Raw genomic sequence first — 23,047 nt, forward strand, 5'->3', positions numbered from 1 at the left:
GGAGGAAAGGTGGAGTGGAGAAGAAAAGACGCTTAAGGGGGGAGAAGGCCGCTGAAAGCACATGTTGGAGCAGGGGATGAGAGGGAGGGAGAGAAGGGGAAATATTGGACAAGGGCAGAAGGGATGCTAAATCATAGGGTGACAGGCAGAGAGAACAACAGGAAAAAGAGTGGAAGCAATCTTGAACCCTGAGGGTGAGGGCAGAGAGAGGTGGTGAGATGATTGATCATGGGGAGAGGGACAAAAGGGAATAGAGATGGGATAGGAAGATAGTGGAAGTAAAAGGACAGGGAGATGTATGTTTTTAGATGTATCTAAATAAAAATAATAACAAAAAATTTATCTTTTTTATGTCATCTTAGCATATTTTATGCTGCAGAACGAATTATTTTTTTTTACATGTATTCCTATGGGAAAACGCGTTTCACATAACGAACGTTTCACATAACAAACTTGCTCCTGGAACCAATTAAGTTCGTTGTGTGAGGCACCACTGTATGTCTAGGTCCTCTCTTATGGCGTTCTCCCATTTTGGTCCTTAGGCTCCTTGCATTGGTGTATAGGCAATTTAAGTCCCGATTCTTTTTTGCCCCTGCTGCTTTTTCTCGCGATTTGTTTCTCTTGCTGTCCCCCTCACGGGCTGCCAACCCCTGAAATTCGCTTTGATCCTCCTCTCCCTGTGGTACGTCTTTTTTGTCCTGTAGTTGGCTTTTATGTTCTTCCCAACATTTTTCATGCTCCTGCTGTTTCCTCTTCTTTTTGATTTCTGGTTTCACTTGGTCCTTGGAGCCCTGTAGTTCGCCTTTGATCTCTTCCCCGCATTTTTCCCGTTCAGTATCTTTATTGGATACTCTTGTCCGAAGCGTCAACATCAGGTCAGCTGTCAGCTTTCCCCTTCTCCTCAGTTTAAAGCCTTCTCTATTTCTCTCTCAACGTTATTTGCCAGCAGTCTCATCCCTGCTGCGCTCAGGTGCAGTCCGTCCCTCCTGTAGAGCTTGCTCTTTCCCCAGAAGGTTGTCCAGTTCCTTATGAAGTGGAAACCTTCCTCTTCGCACCATCTCCTCAGCCATGCGTTTATTGCTTGTAGCTCGGCCTGTCTCTTCACATCCGCCCTCGGTACTGGCAGGATCTCTGAGAAAGCTATCTTCCGTGTCCTCAGCTTCAGTTTCCTTCCCAGGATCCTGAACTGGTCAGTTAGTGCAGTTCTGCTGTAGTGTCTTCTGTTGACATCATTGGTCCCAACGTGGATTATCACCGCTGTCTCTTCCATCTCAGCTCCATCCAGGATCCTCTCGATTCTATCAGTGATGTCCTTTGTTCTTGTCCCTGGGAGACATGTCACCAGCCGGTCCTCTCTTCCTCCTGCCACATGACTGTCCACTTCTCTCAGGATTGAGTCTCCCACTACGAGAGCAGAATTTCCCTTCTTCAACTTCCTCTTCGGTCTCAGGTCTGTGTCCTTAGTGTGGTATGTTACTTCTCCCTCAGGATTCTGGTGAGTCTTTGCCTCCTCTGTATTTTCGGTTTCTTCATAAGGTCCTACTCCCCCGGTGTCTGGTGATTTCTGTCTTCCATCTGCTGGTTCCTGTCTGTGTTGCTGGTGATCCTGTATCTCCACCATCCTGCAGGCCTCTTCAATGAATCTCTCGAGCTCCCTAAGTTGCTCATCAAAGTGGCTCTCTCTCGCGGGGTCCTCAGTCGCCCAGCACAGTTCTTCTGAGGTGTGGAGTCCCTCCAGCTCCTGGATCCTTTCCTGCAGTCTACCGACCTCCTTCTTCAGGCTTTCCAGTTCCTGACACCGACTGCATATGTACGCCTGCCTACCCGAAGGGAGATAGTCATACATATGACACTTGCTCCTCTGGGTTCCTGCCGCCTCCATTTGTTTTCCTCCTTCTTAGTCTTCCTGTGTGCAGTTTGCTAAGGTGGCTCCTGCTGTGCTGGAAAAGTAGAGAAGAACAAGAATGAATGAATGAGAGAAAAAGAAGTGCAGTACCTTTTTTGATGATTTAAAACTTGGTATGCTGTGCAGCCTGGGCTCCTGGCTCCCTTACAAGGCTCCTTCGCAAAGGCGCTCTCGCTAAGTCGAGCGCCTTTGGCTTGCCTCCTTTTAAGGGGGAGCCCGGGCACTGACACTGTCTCTGATGCGGTGGGGGGGGGGGAGTGGAGCTACCCCTGCTGATAGCCTGCCTGTCCGCCTTCCGACTCCTTCAGCGGCTCCCTTCTCCTGCTTCTCCGAGCCTCTCCTGCTCTTCCCCGCTCTCCTTCACTCCCTGCCTGTCCTCAGCACGCGGTCCGCAGCACACGGGTCCTCAGTGCAGGTCGCGTTCCGCCTCGACTCCTTTAAGGGGGAGCCCGGGCGCTGACGCTGTCTCTGACGCAGTGGGGGGGGGCGGAGCTCCCTCTCGCCGCTACCCCTGCTGATAGCCTGCCTGTCCCCGCCTTCCGACTCCTTCGGCGGCTCCCTTCTCCTGCTTCTCCTGCTCTTCCCCGCTCTCCTTCACTCCCTGCCTGTCCTCAGCACGCGGTCCGCAGCACGCAGGCCCTCAGTGCAGGTCGCGCTCTGGCTTGACTCCTTTAAGGGGGAGCCCGGGCGCTGACGCTGTCTCTGATGCGGTGGGTGGGCGGAGCTCCCTTTCGCCGCTACCCCTGCTGATAGCCTGCCTTCCGCCTTCTTTTTTTTTTGTTGTTGTAATCTCATGTTTATTGAGCAAAAAGATAAACCACAATTCAAACCACAAAAAATAAACAATTCAATACATAGCGTAAGACAGAATGCAAGATAATAGTACAAGAAAAGGCTACAAGAGGCACAATCATGGCAAACTTCAAACACAGGGCAGTGCCAGGCAGGCTTGAAAAAGTCCGCCTCCATAAGTAGCAAAAAACGAACAATGTCAATCCCAAGAAGGGGTAGGAAAGGAGGAATGCCGCATACCAAAATGCCCAAATTTTAGGAGAACAGCGAAATCATCCCGAACTACGGGACGAAATACCCTTAGCAAGCAACCCTCAAACTCACCAACACATTCTCCCACTCATACAGTCCAAAAACAAGCAATCACACATATATCCAACCCGTCCCCTCCCCACATACATACACTTCCACACCTTTACTCCACAAACATAACAAAGTATAAAATAGAAAGAAAGATGGTGGCAAGGTACAGGAGAACAAACAAAGCAAAAAACTGCAGACCTTGTACACGATGCAGGCAGGCTTTATTATGACAAGTAAATTTAGGTTAAAAACCTTTTACCAGGTGAGGGACCCAACACGGTCCGTGTTTCGGACTAACCTTCGTCAGGGGTCCAATTTTGGTAAAGCAGAAAATTATCAAAAGAAAAAAGCCTTGGGTGATTAGCCGATAGGTGACATGCTGAAAAAACCGCCCGAGTTGGGACCCTCACCTGGTAAAAGGTTTTTAACCTAAATTTACTTGTCATAATAAAGCCTGCCTGCATCGTGTACAAGGTCTGCAGTTTTTTGCTTTGTTTGTTCTGGATTGTTTTTCACTGTAGACAGTTGAACCTTGTTTTCCTCCTTGGATTTGGTTTTTTGCTTAAGGTACAGGAGAATACATAAGAGAGGTTATAATGAAGACTAGAGCATCAATAAAAAGGGCAGGAAATAGTGATAGTAATACAGGGTGACGTAGAAATGGGTGCTAAGAATATGGAAACATAAGAAAATAGAAGATTAGGATAATAGAATAGGACGGCAGCTGACGGAAGCAAAAGCCTCGAAAAAGGTAACCAAGGAAAGATAAACAAGGCTAAAGCAGCAAAGCAGAGGGCAAGAAAATCAGGGGACAGGAAAAAGGAGCAGAAAAAGAAAAGAGAGCATAGGCCCAGCGCTTACTGTGATTGCGTAGGACTAGACACCAAAAATTGTTCCCACAGGTTACAATATTCTTTCCAATGGGCCTGAGAGCGAGAGGAATAGGTCTGCAGCTCATAAAGGGCCAAGGTTCGCATTTTATTTGACCAGAGTGATATAGGAGGTGCCTCAGACGAAGCCCAATGTTGCAGAATAAGCTGTTTCCCCATCAAGATCGCATGGAGAATAAATTTCTGAGAAGAAGTACTAAGTTGTTGTAGAGACAAATTGTGTATATCACCCAGCAGTAACGCAGGGGGATTCCAAATCAAGGCACTGCCAAGAATGGTGTCTAGGCAAGTACGAACTGAGGTCCAGAAAGACAATACAGGACAGAGGAAAAAGGAATGTAGATAGGTTCCAGGGGAAAGGTGACATTTGACACAAAGATCATCGGGCCCAAAGCTTCATGATAAAACCCTTGGATCTGGATAGGTATGCACGATGTAGAATCTTAAATTGGGTCTCACGTAAAGAGACATTTTTAATAAAGAGGTAAGTATTTTGGAAAAAAGTCTGTAAATCATGGAGAGAGACCGGCAAGCCCAGATCTCGGGACCATTCAGTTATCACGGGTTGAAGGCAGCTATCCCCTTGATAGTCCCGGCCCTCCTTATACCAGCTGGCAATCTTGTTCTGCGGGGGAAGGATAAGTAATGCTTTCTCATCCAGAGTACCACAGGTTCAGGTTGCAAGGGGTGTGGCTAGCATCGATTGATAGTAGTGCTTAATTTGGAAATAAAGATAAACCTGTGTGGAGGGGAGCCCCCAATGGGTGCACAGCTGAGAGAGGGAAGGAAACCGACCACCCCCCAAGTGCAACAAGTCACGTTCAAGACGTCCCCGCAGGCCCGGCAGACCCCGAAATCCCGGGACAAAACTGGGATTTCCTATCAGGGACAGAAAAGGTGATAGGTGAGGCACCTTGTGTTGGAGCCTTCTCCACCACGTCCAGGCCCTACGGAAAGCGAGAAGGAAGTGGGATAACGAAAAGACACCGGCGTGCTCGGGTTCCCATGAATGAAAGAAACAAAAGATATAGGGAAGCAACAAGAAGCCAAAAGGTCTGGCGGGGAGTATCGACGGTGTGTAGTCAGGTGTTCGTGAATCCAGCGAAACAACGACGCAACATTGTAAAGACGTAGATCTGGTAGTCCAAGCCCTCCCTGTTCCTTACTTCGAGACAATTTAGGGAACCCTATGCGGGCCCGACGGTCCTGCCAGATAAATTTTCGAATGATGAAGTTATAGTGGCGCTCATCCTCCCGACTAGCCCAAAAAGGGACAGATTGGAGTGCATATAAGAGTTTAGGGAAAAGAACCATTTTCACCAGGGCCACCCGTCCCATCAGAGATAAGGGTAGGGAACGCCAACGCTGACAGAGGGTTTTTATACGACCTATAGCCGCTGAGATATTGGCGTCATATAGCTGTTTCGGATTCCAGTATAATAAGATCCCCAAATATTTCAACTTCCCCTGTGCAATGCCAACCCCCCAGGCGTTCATACCAAGGATCAGTAGTAGAGTCATGGAGAAGAAGAGCTTCAGTTTTGTCGTAATTGATTTTTAAGCCAGTAAACAATCCGAATGAGTTGATAATGTGCATCAAATGGGGAAGATGAACATCCGCGTGTCTGACATAAAGCAGCATATCGTCTGCGAACATACTAATACGAAATTCCGAGCCCCCCAAAATCAAACCCTGCAGAGTCGGGTCTCGACGGATTCGGATAGCTAAAGGTTCAAGAGAAAGGAGGAAAAGCAGGGGTGACAGGGGGCAACCCTGTCGAGTGCCTCGGCCGAGAGGGAAAGGGGCAGAGATCCCCCCCGTTGATCATCAATTGCGACTGAGGACAAGAGTACAGTGCAGACACCCAGTGAACAAAATCTCCCAAACTACCATAACGCTCAAGAACCCAAAAAAGATGGCGCCACGAGACCATATCGAATGCCTTTTCCACATCAAGGCTGGTGATTAAGGCTTTATCTGAGGCCAGGTGAGGAAGTTGTAAAACTGCAAGGACCTTAAGTAAGTTCATAGAGGCATGGCTGCCAGGAACAAAACCGATCTGGTCCTCGTGAATCAAGTCAGGGAGCATTGTATTAAGGCGAGAAGCCAAAATGCCAGCCAAAAGCTTCACATCCTGATTCAGGAGGGAGATAGGGCGGTAAGAGCCCAGCTGATCCATAGGTCTTCCGGGCTTCGGCAAAATAATCACGTGGGCGCGGTTGTGTGTGCTGCCCGGAGGCGTTTCCGAGTGAAGGCCCATAAAATAAGCCTGAAGAGAACAAAGGGCGGAAGGGGGCAATAGCTTATAAAACTCCGGACCGAAACCATCCGGCCCCGGGTTCTTAGCCAATTTAAGCCTTCGAATGGCTGCTTGTAATTCGTCCCCACTGATCGGCCGATTAAGGAGAAGTTGTTGGGAAGCAGATATGGTAGGTAAGCTCAGGCCTGAGAAGAAAGCGTCCCGGGCTTGATCATCAGGTGGTTGCTCGGCGTATAGTTGTTGATAAAACTGGAGAAATTGATTCGTGATCTCCTGTTGCTGGGTGTACATCTTGCCCGCCCGATCCCGGATGGACGTTATGACATGTCGTGCACGAGGGGGTTGAATCAAATTTGCAAGCAATCGTCCAGTCTTATTGCCCCAAGCGTGCAGTTTATATTTATAAAAGTAAATGCTGCGTGAGGCTCTTTGAGAGAGAATGTCATTTATCTGATGTTTTACAACCTGAAGTCGATCCCGCAAAGCCTGCGTTAGCGTCGAAATATGGGAACGTCGCAGTTGGTGCAGCTCCGCGGTCAAGGCCAGCAATTCCCCGTCACGTTTTTTCTTAGCGGCCGCTGAATAAGCTAGCACGTGGCCCCTCATAACAGCCTTAGCGGCTTCCCAATACGTGACCGAGCTGACATCCCCCGTATCGTTAGTGGCTAGGAAGTCCTCCCATTTCTGCTCCAAATAGCTCTTAAAATTGGGATCAGAGTATAAATGGGGAGACATCCTCCAAACCCTACCAGGAGAAGCCGAAGAAAACTGAAAAGTAGTTCCTAGAAGTGCTTGATCCAAAACCAGCGGAGCAGTCATGACAGCTCGAGATAGCTTAGAAAAGAGGCCCTCCGAGATTCTAGTATAAACATTATGAGGATGTGAGAAAAAGGAGAAGTCGCTATCCTCCGGGTTCAGGGTCCGCCAGGTGTCAAGCAATCTCAATTCACGAAGAAGGAAAGGTATTCCTTTATCATAGTGGCCTCTAGATGCCTGCTTAGCAGGTTTACGATCCACAAGGGGCTCCGCCACCACATTGAAATCGCCCCCTATAATCATCTGATGGGAAGAAAAGGGTGCCAAAAGGCCCACCAAGGAAGAAAAGAATGTGTGAGAGTAAATATTCGGAGCATAAATTGTGCCCAGCACCAGGGGGCAGCCCCATAGTTCCCCAATCAAAAACAAATATCTGCCTTCAGGGTCCTTGAGTTCCTTATGAGCGAGGAAGGGAATGTTTTTATGTATCAATATTGCCACCCCCCTCTTCCGGGAAGAGAAAGCTGAGAAACCCACCCAATCCCTGCGAAGTTTGAGGTGTTCAGTGGTGGACAGATGGGTCTCCTGGAGGAAAGCTACATCACATCTCTCCCTTTTCAGATAGGCCAGAACCTTTGTTCGTTTTACTGGGGAGTGGAACCCATCCACATTCAAAGAGTTAACATTTAGATTAGATGTGAGATGAGAGAAAAGCATGAGTAGGATATAATGAAATCATCCAAAGTCCAGAACGGACTGGACGGGGGGCGTCCCAGCCACATCCCCCCATCCTACCCACAATGAAGAATAAGCACCCGAGCAAAAGCCGCTCCATCCAAACAGGAAAAAGGACTCCGTACCACTGCCATCCAAAAGATACACAACCAATCCATCCACACATACACACAATCACACACGCTCCTATCCCCCCAACCCACCCCAAACCCCGTCCCCCCACCTCCCCAGACTAGTAAGTCTACCCCTGCACAACATAACAGCATAGAGATATCAGCTCCAGGCCGCCTCAAAGCGGCCATAAAGAAAAGAGAGAAAAGCCCTAGAAAGACAGAAGATTAATCAAAGCAAATAATGATAAATATCACCCAGTGCCCATGATAGAGTGCAAAAGGAGTGCAAACAAGGAACAAACATCAAACCCGTTTCTCAAAATAGGGTCACATTAAGAATCAAAATCTTATGCATGTAAACAGTTGTGAATGAACATACAACAAAAACAAGTAACATGGAAAGAACATGTAAAAGGTATGCATCCCAAATGAAGACACCAGTGGAGGGGTCCCAGCAACCATCGTTCTGGCCGTCAGGGCACGCATGGCCGTCTCCGGCTCTTCTCGAGATCCATCAGGTAATGTTATATAGCCAGAACAAGTTAACAGGCCGAGTCAAGGGCCAACAGAGCCCAAACAGTGTCCTCAGCAAACAACAAATCAGAAATATCAGCCCCAGACAACAGTCCATTGCCAAGAGTTATGAGCATTCAAGCAAACCATACAGTCAGTCACCCACCCTGGGGAGATCCAGGGTGGGGGGAAGTGTTTGGATAAATTGCTCCATGGCTTGAGGATTATCCAAATAAGTGACCTTATTGTTGTAGAAAATTCGGGCATGGGCCGGATACAGGAGAGTAACCTTAACATGGCGCTTGTAAAGTTCGTTACAAAAAGGAGCCATGGCCCGGCGTTGGTAGGACACTTGAGGGGAAAAGTCCTGAAACAGTAGGATTTTTTGTCCTTCAAATTGTAGCTCAGTGCCTCTGCGATATGCAAACAGGATTCGTTCTTTCATTGCAAAGTTCAGAAACCGGGCGATCACGGGTCTCGGGCGTAGCTCGCCCTCTTTGCGAATTCCCACGCGGTGTGCTTGTTCAATCAGCACCGGGGTCAGAGGAGCCTGAATATCAAAAACTGTAGGCAGCCAAGTTTCAAGACGGGCTCGCAAATCCACATCTCTCACCGATGTTGGGATTCCAATGAAACGCAGATTGTTTCTGCGGCCTCGATTCTCCTGGTCCTCAGCACGTTCTTTTAGTGTAAAAGTGGATGTTTCCAGGGAGCGCAGCCGCTCCTCAAAGTTATCCGTGCGCGCCTCTTGCTGCGCTATGCGATCCTCCGCTCGCTGCATTCGATTGGACTGGGACTCCAAGCGCTCCCGCATTTCCTCCATAAAGGATTGTATTTTTGTGAGCTTGTCTTCCATAACAAGCGTGAGGTATCGAGTAAGCTCCTGCACAGCTGCCTCCTGCAGCGTAAACATGGGTGCCGCGTGCTTCTCCGCCATCTTAGGTGTCGGCGCGTGAGATTTGGCCTTAGCTCCCCTCTGGGATTTAGTCGGCATACCCCGAATCGGCACCTCAGGGAACAGCGCGTTTGCACCTCCAAGGTTAGAGAAGGCGATAAGGGCAGAAATCGGCGGGTTGCACTCGGTTTTTAGGGCTCAAAGCAGGTTTGTAGGCCGAGGCAGGCCGGAGCTGAGGAGAGGCACGTCCTATCAGGTCTCCAGCATCACGTGACCCCCCCGACTCCTTCAGCGGCTCCCTTCTCCTGCTTCTCCGAGCCTCTCCTGCTCTTCCCCGCTCTCCTTCACTCTCTGCCTGTCCTCAGCATGCGGTCCGCAGCACGCGGGTCCTCAGTGCAGGTCGCGTTCCACCTCGACTCCTTTAAGGGGGAGCCCGGGCGCTGACGCTGTCTCTGACGCGGTGGGGGGGGGCGGAGCTCCCTCTCGCCGCTACCCCTGCTGATAGCCTGCCTGTCCCCGCCTTCCGACTCCTTAGGCGGCTCCCTTCTCCTGCTTCTCCTGCTCTTCCCCGCTCTCCTTCACTCCCTGCCTGTCCTCAGCACGCGGTCCGCAGCACGCGGGTCCTCAGTGCAGGTCGCGTTCCGCCTCGACTCCTTTAAGGGGGAGCCCGGGCGCTGACGCTGTCTCTGACGCAGTGGGGGGGCGGAGCTCCCTCTCGCCGCTACCCCTGCTGATAGCCTGCCTGTCCCCGCCTTCCGACTCCTTCGGTGGCTCCCTTCTCCTGCTTCTCCGAGCCTCTCCTGCTCTTCCCCGTTCTCCTTCACTCCCTGCCTGTCCTCAGCACGCGTGTCCTCAGTGTAGGTCGCGCTCCGGCTAGACTCTTTTAAGGGGGAGCCCGGGCGCTGACGCTGTCTCTGAAGCGGTGGGGGGGCGGAGCTCCCTCTCGCCACTACTCCTGCTGATAGCCTGCCTGTCCGCCTTCCGACTCCTTCGGCAGCTACCTTCTCCTGCTTCTCCGCGCCTCTCCTGCTCTTCCCCGATCTCCTACACTCCCTGCCTGTCCTCAGCACGCGATCCGCAGCACGCGGGCCCTCAGTGGGGGGTTTGGAGATTTGGGGTGGTATTGGGAATTGGGAGTGGGGGGCATCCGCAGTCCCTCAGTTCCAAATTGCTGGTTGCACTTTTGATTTTCTGTGTATCTGATCTGTTTCGTTGGGGTAGGAGCATGGGTGGGGAAGCACTCTGTGACTGTATAGCTCTGGAAGAGGCTGGTCCCCTGGGGCTTTTGCCTATTTGGTCTAGCTGGAGTATATTTTCTTGGCTAGGTAATGGGTACACCTTTTAGGCTGGTCTCCTGGAATGTGGGGGATATTACTTCACCGATAAAGTGGCAGAAAATTCTTGCCTCCCTGCAACGTACCAAATCAGATATTGCATGTCTTCAGGAGACCAGACTGACGGATGAGGAGCATCTTAAGCTGAGACGATCCTGGGTGGGGGAGGTATTCTTTTCTTCTCCCACAGGTCGTCATGGTGGGGTGGCGGTTCTTCTTCGCAGGTCCTCCCCCATTGGCGTCCAAATATTAGATAAGGATATGGAGGGCAGATATTTGCTATTATGTATCCAGGTGGGGGATTCATTTTATCTTTTGTTAGTGGTATATGGGCCTAATTCTTCGGCCTTGCCTTTTTTTCAACGCTTGATTGTGCTGCGCTCTCGCTATTCTGGCGTTCCTTTGCTTTTGGTGGGGGATGTCAATTTAGCTATGGATCCCGAGTTAGATAGGTCTCCTTGCCAGTCCTCTCCCTTGGATCCACGTGGTCTTCTGCTACAAAATTTTTGCTCCATTCTTGATTTAATTGACCCTTGGTGGCTCCTCCATCCCAAGGTGCGGGATTACACCCATTTGTCTCGTGCCCATGGCTTTTGGTCTCATCTCGATTATGTTTTATTGTGTTCCTCTTTGTTCTCACAGGTCACTGCGTCTCGCATCGGCCACATTCACATTTCTGATCATGCGCCAGTTTGGATTGATATTCTTTTAGAGGCCTCGTGTGTTCGTGCGGGGCATTGGCGGTTCCCCACCTATTTCGCACAAGATCTTGAGTTTCGAAAATTCCTGTTGGACCAGTGGGAGGACTTTGTTTGTCATTTTGAGCAGCATTTGGATGATCCACTTTTTGTTTTGGGACACTGCTAAATCGGTCCTTCGGGACCATATTTTAGCTTATGCTTGTAATAGGACTCTGAGACTGAATAAAGCCATTATCACGTTGGAGCGGACGCTGCAGGCGGCTAAACGGGCTTATGTGGGCAAGCCATCGGTGGCTACTAAGGAACAGTATTTAACTGCACAGGCCACCCTCAATACTTTGCTTCAGTCCCGGATGCAACGTTGAGCTTCCTATCATAAATACCATTTTCAGAGATATGGTAACAAATCGGGTAAATTGTTGGCTAAGTTAGTGGATGCACATACGGGTAAGCAGCCTATTCTGGCTCTACGTTCACCCTGGGGCACGGTCGTTTCTCGCACCGCAGATATAGCCAGTGTTTTGTGGGACTACTTTGCTTCTTAATATGATGCTGCCCCCCGTCGTCAAGCGGACGTGGTCAAAGATTACTTAATCTCCTCGGGGATGCCGGTGGAGGCGGTTCAGCAGCTGAATTGGCCTCTTGCAGGCTTCTGAGCTCCAGAGGGCTATTAAGGCCAGTAAGCCTGGCACTGCTCCGGGCCCGAATGGTTTTTCGGGAGGCTTCTATCGCATCCTAGAGACACAGATTTGCGGTCCCTTGCTTGCCTATTATAATGAGGCCGTGCGAAGCGGTTCTTTTCCGCGTTTCTGTAATGAGGCATCTATAACTCTTTTGCTTAAACCTGGTAAGGCTGCTGATCTCCCTGGTTCTTATCGGCCTATTTCCCTAATCAATGTAGATCTTAAGCTTTTTCCCCCGTATACTGGTTAATAGACTCCTTCCATATATCTCCCAGTTGATCCACGGGGATCAAGTAGGTTTTGTCCCGGGGCGGCAATCGGTGCGTAAGATCTTGCTAGCCCTGGCTCATGCTCAACATGTGGAGGTTCCAACCTTGTTCATGAGCCTGGATGCGGCCAAAGCATTTGACAATGTTTCCTGGTCCTATATGTATCAAACAATGGATTATATTGGTGTCTCTGGGTTTTATCATGATGCTATTGGTTTCGTTTATGCGAATTCCATGGCTTCCCTCCTGGTCAACAGGATTTCATCTGAGAAATTTCCTATTCGCCACGGAACCCTTCAGGGTTGCCCCCCTGTCTCCTCTGCTGTTCATTCTTACTTTAGAACCTTTATTATGTACTTTGTGGAAATTTGTGGAGGTGAGAGGGTTGCGCCTAGCGGAGCAGGAACTTAAAACACTGGCATTCGCAGATGACTTAATGCTTATACTCACGAACCCGGCCCACTCTCTTCCGGTGGCTTTGGACTTGATAGCGAAATATGGATTTTATTCGGGTTTGGTTATTAATCTTGACAAATCGGTTGCTTTACCGTCTCATCTGTCCATTCGTCATCTGTCCATTCGTCATCAGTGGGAAGGTGTGTTTCCGTTACAATGGGCCGAGGCTTTCTTGAAGTACCTCAGAGTCTTCATTCTGCATGATCTCGCTACTCTATACGCCATTAACGTGGTGCCCCTGTTTAGTTCCCTGTCTGCGAAGTTACGTATGTGGCATACTTTTCCTCTCTCTTTTATGGGTAGAGTTGCATTACTCAACATGATTGGTTATATATCTTTCAAGTCTTCCCTTTGTATCTGTTACATCGAGGCGAGACCAAGTATATTCGTTCCCTTCAGTATTTCATATGGAGGGGTCGTCGGGCTCGGTTATCATCAGCAGGCGGCGCTCCCGCTCTATAAAGGAGGTCTGGGATTGCTTAACCTTCGCTACCTTACTATTGGTTGTGGTATGCGCCATATCAATGATTACTTTCGGGGAACATCTGATTTTTCCAGTACCTCTTTAGAACTCACTTGTTTTCAGGGGGATCATTTCAGTGAATATCTGCATTCCATTTCTCCTTCCTCCCCCTCTCGCCGGGGGCTTCAGGTGTTTGGTTTACCTCTGAGGCGGGTCTGGGTATTATGCCGCTTTCATGGCATTAGTGCCCGCGAGTCCCCCTTTCTGTCTATTCGCTTTAATAGCCGATTTTTGCCAGGAATGGTGGTCTCGCAGTTCACTCATTGGGAAGCAATGAGGTTGACATATTTGTTCCATTTGGTTCATAGGGATGGTACAATGAAACCCTTTGCCCAATTGTGTCGAGACTATAGCCTGACCGGTAGAGATCAGTTTGCATATTTGCAGATTCAACATTATGTGGCTTCCCTTCAGAGAACCAATTTGAGCGCTGATAGACGGGAACTGCTATCAGTGGCTTATACTCTGGGCGCTCAAATGCCGGTTCATTTCAGCATCGTTATCTGAAGGATGAGACTGCATTGCTTGACTATGTCAGATATCAGACCGCCTGGGCTCAGGATCTCAATGTAGTATTGTCTGATGATATCATTTCCACTGCTGTAACTAGACTGCCTTCTTTAAGGAAATATAGCTACTCCTTTGTTTCGCCGCAATACAGGATCAGCCAGGTGTATTTGTTCTTCACTGGTCTTTCACTGTTCCACACTATGCCAGAGTCTCCTACATCCTTTTGTAGTTCATGCCAGAGGTTTGGGAGTGGCTGTAGGGGAGGAGGAGACCGCTCAATCCTTTTTAGGATATTTTTTCTTCTCCTGTTTTTGATTGCAGCATTTCCTTCTTTTTGCTAGTTTGAGGGGTATTTCTGTATTTTTTCCTTATATGGCCCTCTTTTCATTTTTGGGCCCCTTAGCCTTTTGGCCTTGGGACCTTTCGCCTTTCCGACGCTATCCGGCTGTTAACATCCTTGAGTTCTAGGGGTCTGGAGTTTTTCTCTTTCCCACTGAATTGGTTTTCAACACCTTTTGGTTATACTGTTGTTTTTGCATCCAGGTGCATTATTTTTACCCCTCCCAAGTCTCAGCCCTCTGGGTTTCCAGGAAGTCTGTTTTTCTCTGTCCTTCCTTTTGGCTTCCCGTATGTTTGCGCTTTTCAGTCACTTAGCGCAGTTTGCACTACTAGGCCCTTCTAGCCTATCATCTTTTTTCTGTTTTGAACATTTTCTACAAGGCGCTTAAAGGTTTCTGAGGCCACATGGCTGCCATATGACATGGAATTCTACGAGCTAGACTCCATCTTCATACTTCTTAGTAGACCCTTGCTCTTTAGCAACAGCATCTTTTTACTATTCAACAGTTGCTTAAATGCTGTATGACCTTCTCTGTACTCATTGCAGGTCTCTTTTTTTTTTTTGCACATTCCTTATCTTCAAGTGATGTTGACGACTCTTTTTCTTATACCTTGGAAGCGCAACTGGATGTCCTTCTAAACCAAGGACTTTAGTCCTTTAAAGAACACACTTTTTCGGATCACCTTACTGTATTCACAGTGTTATCTTTTACTCTTAATGTTTTTTCTGGAAATCAACTACCCTTGTACTCTGTAAACACATGGAGCCACAGGGTCTCTCCAGTTCTGTCAAGAGGCTCAGAAAATCTGGCTTTGGACAATTACTTGTCTCATTCTCTTGATGATTGTCTGTTTTTTCCAGGGGAGCAAAATTCCTTATCAGACAAATTCAGCATAATTATTCAGCTTAACCAATGGACTGCTAGTTCTGCTATTTCCATACTTTTAAGTTCAATGGGGCCTCCTCGGGCGGACTTCTTGGGGACTCGCACCAATTTTAAGCTGCTCCACTTTTGTTTCAGACTACAGTGTTCCCCCGCAAATTTGCGGTCTGTGATTCGCGGTCCCGGTCATTTGCGGTATTTTCCGACCACGAATGACTGTGCAGGAGAGGTCAGCAGGAGAAGGCATCGGAGCGCCGGCGAGTGAAGGAAATCACTCACGGTATGCTCCGACCACCTCTTCCTGTACTAAAGTTGGACCTCACCAATCAGGAGCTGCTTTGACATTCTTGTGCTTGGTTTTTTATATCACCAGGACAAATACTTATAAGACTTCTCCCCCATCTCTTCATCTCCTTTGATTCTAACAAGTTGGTGGCATTTTGTTTCTAAGCAACCGGTTCCTAACTGTTCGGTTACCTATATTTCGTTCTGTTTTGCTCAACCTGTTCTGCACCTGGTAAGTCAGGTCACAGCCCATCAAGTCTGAGCTAGGGCAGTTTCTGTAGTTATCCTTGAATTTACTCCTATAACGGAATTCAGTAAAGCTGCCCCTTGGTCCTCAGTTCACACATTCACCTCTTATTATTGTCTGGAGTTTTCTCCAGATGGGTAGGGAACTTCGGCCAGTTTGTATTATACCATTTATTTTCTTGAGGCCAATTTTCCCACCATCCCATTTTAGTTAGCTTGGAGATCACCCATGTGAGATTATGCTGCCTGCTTGTCCTGGGATAAAGCACACTTATAGTAAAAGGTGTTATCCAGGGACAGAAGGCAGATATTCTCACAACCCATCCTCCTCCCCTGGTTGGCTTTCTAGCTGGCTTATCTTAACTGAGGAGACGCGCACTCTACGTCGAGCAGGAAGGCACTTGCAAATGCGTGGTGTGGGCTATCGCAAACTTTCTAAAGTTTTAAAGTGGCAATGCACTTTTGAAGTGTCTGTACCGGGGCTCCGCCGATGACGCCACCCATGTGTGAGAATATCTGCCTGCTGTCCCTGAATAACACCTGTTACGGTAAGTAACTGTGCTTTATTCGGAGTACCAGCAATTAGAGTAAGATGGAACATAACCAGCAAAGAGAGAAAGATAGAACACATAGATTTTGGCTGACCCCAGCCAACACTCATTACAATCACACTAAAGCTCAAAATTACAAAGACAAGGATTAGGGAAAGGAAATGGGACCTTTCTGGGCCTATCGCTCTGATCAGATAGAAGAAACACTATCCACTGAAGAGATCCTTAAAACAGCTTTTATAGGATTTTTATGAAACGTAAACAGAAATACTTCATATATTTCCTAAAATCTAATTGGAGATTATGCTAATCTAGTTCTATTTTTCCTTAATAGGTGAAGATGCTGATCTTTGCAGTGAATTGCTACAAGAATCCCTTGATGCACTGCGGGCACTTCCAGAGGCATCCTTGTTTGATGAAAGCAATGTATCATCGATTTGGCTGGAAGTTGTAGAGAGAGCTACAAAATTTTTAAGGTCTGTTGTGACTGGGTAAGTTCAACATTTGATAAATAAGGGCAATATTGAATACCCTAAAGCAGTGGTTTCTAAACCTGATCCTGGAGGCACCTTAGTCACGTTTTCAGGACATCCTCAGTAAATATTCATGAGGGAGTGCATGCAAATATCTCTCATGAATATTCATTGTGGATATCTTGAAAATCTGGCTGGGGTGCTTCTAGGATCAGGTTTCAAAACCACTAAGGCTTTAAAAGAAAGGGCAGTCAACTGAATTGCTCTGATAAACACAAAGGTTTGTTAACTGTTTTGTACATGTTTTCAAACACTTCTGTATATACTCAAATATAAGCCATTATTTTTGGGCCAAAAAAAGGCACAAAATGGGGGTCTCTGCTTATATTTGCCCACTCCTATTGCAGTCCTCCGCCAGGCCTTCCGTAAGACTTGGTGGTCCAGAAGTGTGCTGGGACAGTCAGGATCCCTCTCGCCTCCTGTCCCCACTGATTCTAAAAACTTTTACTTCCTTCCTGCCTCTCTCACATAACTTTTTCAATTCCCTGGTGGTCTCATGGTGGGTCAGGCCAAGAAATATCCCTCCCGCCTCCTGTCCTGTCTGACTGTGGCTATTTTTATCTCCCTCCCGTCTCCCCCGAGTACCTTTCAATTTCCTGGTGGTCCAATGTTGAACTGAGCAGTAGCGATCTTCCTGCGCTCCTGCTCAGCGAAGAGCTGCTAGCTGAATGACTGCTGTGAGTTCTAGCAGCTCTTCGCTGAACATGAGCGCAGGAAGATCACTCCTGCTCAGTTCACCAATGGACCACCAGAGAATTGAAAGGTATGCGTGGGAGGTGGGAGGGATGTAAAAATAGTCACAGTCGGCTGGGACCCCTCTTGTCCCAGGCACCCCACGAGACTGCCAAGGAATTCAAAAGGTACGCAGGGGAGGAAGGAAGTAATTTTTAGAGTCGGCAGAGACAGGAAGCGGGAGGGATGCCTCCTGTCTCGGCCCACCGCTGGACCACCAGGTCTTTCAGCAGGCTCAGTGAAGGCCTGCAAGGCATTGGGATGGAGAGAGAGAGAGAGAGTACAGGGTAGGGAAGGAGATACTGGATGCAGAGCCAAGCTGGGGAGGGGGGATGGATGCAGAGCCTGGCAAGGTACTTGAATATTAACCCGGCTTATATTCAAGTCAACTATTTTTATTTTTTTACATTTTTCTCTTCTTCGGCTTATATTTGGGTCGACTCATAATATATACAGTACTTTTTCACTGAAAAATTAAGAGTGCATTTCTGTTGCATCCTGTCTGGAGTCAATACGGTGGATTTTTTATCTCAATCTGTGAACCGGGTCTTGCAGAAAAGCACACACTTTGCCTCTGCTCCTCCCATTTAGCTGAGGAACACAGAGCCTCCTACAGTTTTTGTTTCTGCAAACAAACCATGCAGAAGTGCATCTAATCTGCTCTACTTCTTTCTTATTTTTTCACTTAAGTTCGTCCTTTTTCAGTGGCTTTGGTGCCTTGGGACCCCTTTTAGAGGGGTTTTCTGCCTGGAGAAAAGAAGCAGTTTCTGCAGAGCTGGACTGCAGCTTCACAGGGCAAGCTTACATAGAAATATGATGGCACATAAAGGCTTAATGGCCCATCCAGTCTGCCCATTCTCAGTAACCACTAGCCCTTCCTTTCTGAGTCTTCCTTTCTAAGAGATCCCATGTGCCTATTGAAATCAGACAGTCTCTCTCTCCACCATCTCTACTGGGAGACTTTTCCACCCTTTCTGTAAAAAAGTATTTCCTTAGATTACTCCTGAGCCTATCACCTTTTAACTTCATCCTATGCCCTCTTATTCCAGAGCTTCCTTTCAAATAAAAGAGACTCAACTTGTGCACCTTTATGCCACGTATGTATTTAAACATGTCTATAATTTCTCCTCTCTCCTGCCTTTCCTCCAAAGTATACAGATTGAGATCTTTAAGTCTGTCCCCATATGCCTTATGACGACCATGCACTATTTTAGTAGCCTTCCTCTGGACCGACTCCATCCTTTTTATATCTTTTTCAAGGTACAGCCTCTAGAATTGTACACAATATTCTAAAGGAGGCATCAATACCTCCTATTTCCTACTGGCTTTACCTCTCCCTATGCACTCTAGCATCCTTCTAACTGTCGCCGTCACTTTTTCAACCTATTTGGCCACCTTAAGATCATCACATATAATCACACCCAAGTCCTGCTTTGCTGTCGTGCACATTTCTTCACCCCTTAAACTGTACCGTTCCTTTGAGGTTTTTTCAGCCCAAATGCATGACCTTGCATTTCTTAACATTAAATTTTAGCTGCCAAATCTCAGAAAAATCTGAAAGCTTCGCCAGGTCTTTCTTCTTCAGGTTATTCACATCATCCTGGGCACCTACTCTATTGAAGATTTTGTTATCATCCGCAAAGAGGCAAATCTTACCCGACAGCCCTTCAGCAATATCGTTTATAAAACTGTTAAACAGAACTTTGAGGCACACTACTGGTAACATCCCTTTCCTCAGAGCGATCTCCATTGATCATTATCTTTTGTCGCCTTCCATTCAACCAGTTCTTGACCCAGCCCGTCACTTTGGGACTAGAGAGCTGCACGGGAACGGGGACGACGGGAATCCCGCGGGACCCGCGGGCATCCCGCGGGTTCCCCCTTTGGGTCACGGGGATCCCGTGGGGACGCCTCCGAGGGTCGCGGGGTTCCTGCGGGGCTGGATGTACTCAGTCGCGCGGCTCTTCTCCCTACCTTCTCTGCTTGCAGCACAGAGCCGAACGGAAGTCTTCCCGACGTCAGCGCTGACGTCGGAGGGGAGGGAGGGCTTAAACAAAACTTACTTTTGTGGCACTTCCCCGACCGACCGACCGACAACAGCCCCGGTCCGACAATCCTCCCTGCCCTGTAGCCGCGAATCTAAATTATCTTCTTACAGCAGCTGTAATAAGGTAATTTAGATTCGCAGTTAAGGGCAGGGAGGTTTGTCGGACCAGGGCTGTTGTCAGTCGGTCGGGGAAGTGCCACAAAAGTAAGGGGACCTGGCCGGCTGTGCTGCACCCGGGGCGGTAGAGAAGGAGTGGGGAGAAGGACGCTGAAAGGCCATGGGGAAGACGGGAGGGGGGAGGAAGGACTCTGAAAGCACTTGAAGACAGAGGAGGGAGAAGGACGCTGAAAGCACATGGGGAATACAAAGGGGTGGAGAAGGACGCTGAAAGGCCATGGGAAGGGCGGGGGGGGGAAGGACTCTGAAAGCACTTGTGGAAGACAGAGGGGGGAGAAGGATGCTGAAAGCACATGGGGAAGACAAAGGGGTGGAGAAGGACGCTGAAAGGCCATGGGGAAGACAGAGAGGGAGAAGGACGCTGAAAGGACATGGGGAAGCAGAGGGGGGAGAAGGACGCTGACAGGACATGGGGAAGATGGGGGGGAGAAGGACGCTGAAAGGAAATGGGGAAGAGAGAGTAGGGAGAAGACGCTGGCAGGGAAGAAGACAGATGCCAGACTATGGGGGGAGCGGAGAGAAGAAGATGTGTGCCAGACCAATTTGGAAGGGGGAAGAAAGGGAGAGGCACAGTAACAGAGCAAATGGAAGATGCAGAAGGAAGAGAGACAGTGGATGGAAGGAATTGAATGAGAACATGAGGAAAGCAGAAACCAGGCAACAAAGGTAGGAAAAGAATTATATTTCTTTTTTTTTATTTTGCTTCAGGATAAAGTAGTATATTAGTTGTGTTGATAAAAATTTATAAACATTAGAGGCTCTGGTAGAAACCCATTTGCAAAGTATGTATTCTTCCCAATTAATATTTTCAAATTAATAAAGTCTTTTTGCTTATTTGTAAATGGGTTTCTACCAGAGCCTTTAATTCAGTAGCATAATTAAATGAAATAACTATTTCTGAAGTTTATAGGGATGGGCGGGGACGGAGGGGATTCCTCGTGGGGACGGGTGGGGACGGAGGGGATTCCTCACGGGGATGGGTGGGGACAGAGGGATTCCTCACGGGGACGGGTGGGGACGGGTGGGACTTTGGCGGGGACGGGTGGGGACGGGTGGGATTTCTGTCCCCGCGCAACTCTCTATTTGGGACCCATCCCAAGAGCACTCAGATTATTTATTAGACATCTGTGTGGAACACTGTCAAAAGCTTTGCTTAATAAAATTCTTATAATTACCATGTTGTATAGCTAATGATCTTTCCATTTTATATATGTGACATAATGAATTCCACCAAAAATTATAACGGAGTCTACTATGATCTTTCTAATTATTAGTGATGTTGAATGGCGACTCCAGTCATGATCAATAAAAATATACACTATCTAATGTGGGGAGGGGGGAGGGTTTACATTTTATTGCTCATTTTAGAAAATAATAATGGGAATGTTGGGAGGGAAGAGGGATAATTATACGTATTATAAGATACATTAGAAAGAATTGCAAGTGTTGTATTTTAATGTTGTTGTTTTAATGTTTGTACACTTGATGAAAGTTTGAAAATGAATAAAGATATTAAAAAAAAAAAAAAGTTTTGCTTAAATCTAAATACACATCTAGCACACTTTAAATGCACTTCTAGCACACTTCCTCTATCCAAGTCTCTGATCACCAAGTTAAAGAAATTGATCAGATTTGTCTGACAAGACCTACCCCTAGTGAATCGATGTTGCCTCGATTCTGTAATCCACATGATTCCAGAAATTTCACCATTCTGTTTTAAAAGTGTTTCCGTTAATTTGCTTACCATATTAGTTGGACTTACTGGCCTGTAATTCCCTACTTCTTCCTTCCACTTTTGTGGAGAGGGACCACATCCACCCTTTTCCAGTCCTCCGGTACCACTCCTGACTCTAGAGACTCATTGAAAAGTTCAGTCAGTGGAGCCACCAGAACTTTCCTAAATTTCTTCAGCACCCTAGGATGTACACCATCAGGCCCCATCGCTTTGTCTACCTTTATTTTAGCTAGCTCACCAGGAACACAACCCTCTGAAAATCGATCAGGGTCTACCACTCCTCCATCCCTATTCATGTTTGTGTTCTGTGGTCCTGTTCATGGTGCTTCAGCCGTGAACACAGAATAGAAATATTTGTTAAGCAATTCAGCCTTTTCTTTATCAGCTTCTACATATTACTTCCCTTCAACTTAACTACTTCAGGTGGACCGGTGAAGCCAGCCTGCTGTGTGCCACGAGACTGTGTGCCTCGAGACTCGGGGTCCATTTCCCTGGGAGCAAGCTTGCCTCTTGACCTTGTCAGAGGCTTAAGCTCAGGCTGTATGCGTCCTGAGTAAGAGCCCTTGGGATTTCAGGGCGCAGCTTGTGTTTTACTGCCCCCAGGTTCTGAGGGAGCGGAAGTTTTGGTTGGGGTCCGTCCAACTTGCAGCCTAAAGATCCTGAAGATTGAACTGTTTGGAGAAAATTGGAGGCAAAAATTCCTTTCCCTTCACTTTAGCTTCACAGATAATGCTGATATGCTGGCATTTTGTCTTCTCTTCATGTCATCATCAAAAGCAATTAAACACGAAAAATACTTGATGACATCCACGCATTAGTGTTTGCATCTTATATGAAATTCATATTTGCTGAGCCCCCAAAAACACCTTGGTGGTTTGCTTTTCCAATAACGAGCTTGTCAGTGCCTATCATGTTTGCACAGACCAGTACTGTAATTTAATCCTTCACCTTTTTACTGCCCAAGATTGTCTTTGAATTGTGTGCCAGTGTTCCATCTGACATTGCACAGTAATAAATCTCTATTTCATCACAATTGTAGTTGTCATTGGATTTGTAATTACATAACAGACAGAGCAGAGCTTCAGAAATCCAGAGATCAGCAGCTGGCTTGTCTGCATCCTTCTTACCGTGCAAACATTTGTAGACAATGCCACTGAGAGCCTTCCAAAGTCAGAACCAACCAGTAGTTGCCTTGAAATCCAGTTTGTTTAGCTTTTTAGCCAATTCCTGGGCATTCTCTTGCTGAACTAGTCCACTAAGTGTCACAATATGACCATGTGAATTGGTGAACCTCTGTCAATACAGTCTACTACCACTACTATTTATTATTTCTATAGCACCGAAAGGCGTACGCAGCGCTGTACATTCTAACACACAATAGACAGTATTGTCTATTGGAAAAGCAAACCACCAAGGTGTTTTGGGGGCTCAGCAAATATGAATATCATATAAGATGCAAACATTAATGCGTGGATGTCATCAAATATTTTTCGTGTTTAATTGCTTTTCATGATGCATGAAGAGACAAGACAAAATGCCAGCATATCAACATTATCTGTGAAGCTAAAGTGAAGGGTAAGGAATTTCTGCCTCCAATTTTCTCCAAACAGTTCAATCTTCACAATAGATTGTAAGCTCAAAAGAGCTTACAATCTAATTTAGACAGGACATTTCAGGGTTAAGGAGATTATAGTAGGTATAATAATAATAATAATAACAACAGCTTATATACCGCAATACCGTGAAGTTCTATGCGGTTTACAAAAGATTAAGCAAAGGTACAAATTGACTGACTTCAAGAGGGGAAGAGGAAAGAGAAGTAATTAGACAGGAAATTCATTGTTGAGGAGAAAAGTGATCAAAAGGACAGTAGGTCGC

At 47.3% G+C, this 23,047-nt stretch overlaps 1 protein-coding gene across 1 annotated transcript in view; it reads left to right on the forward strand.

Moving 5' to 3' along the window:
* HERC2 (HECT and RLD domain containing E3 ubiquitin protein ligase 2) overlaps positions 1-23,047 on the forward strand; it is a 3,346,202-nt gene that overhangs the window by 175,022 nt on the left and 3,148,133 nt on the right. Inside the window, 1 exon segment of the mRNA XM_033948978.1 lies at positions 16,280-16,436. Within this exon segment, the coding sequence (XP_033804869.1) occupies positions 16,280-16,436 (157 nt within the window).

The sequence above is a fragment of the Geotrypetes seraphini genome, chromosome 6 (genome assembly GCF_902459505.1).
Source record: "Geotrypetes seraphini chromosome 6, aGeoSer1.1, whole genome shotgun sequence".
NCBI lineage: Eukaryota > Metazoa > Chordata > Amphibia > Gymnophiona > Dermophiidae > Geotrypetes > Geotrypetes seraphini.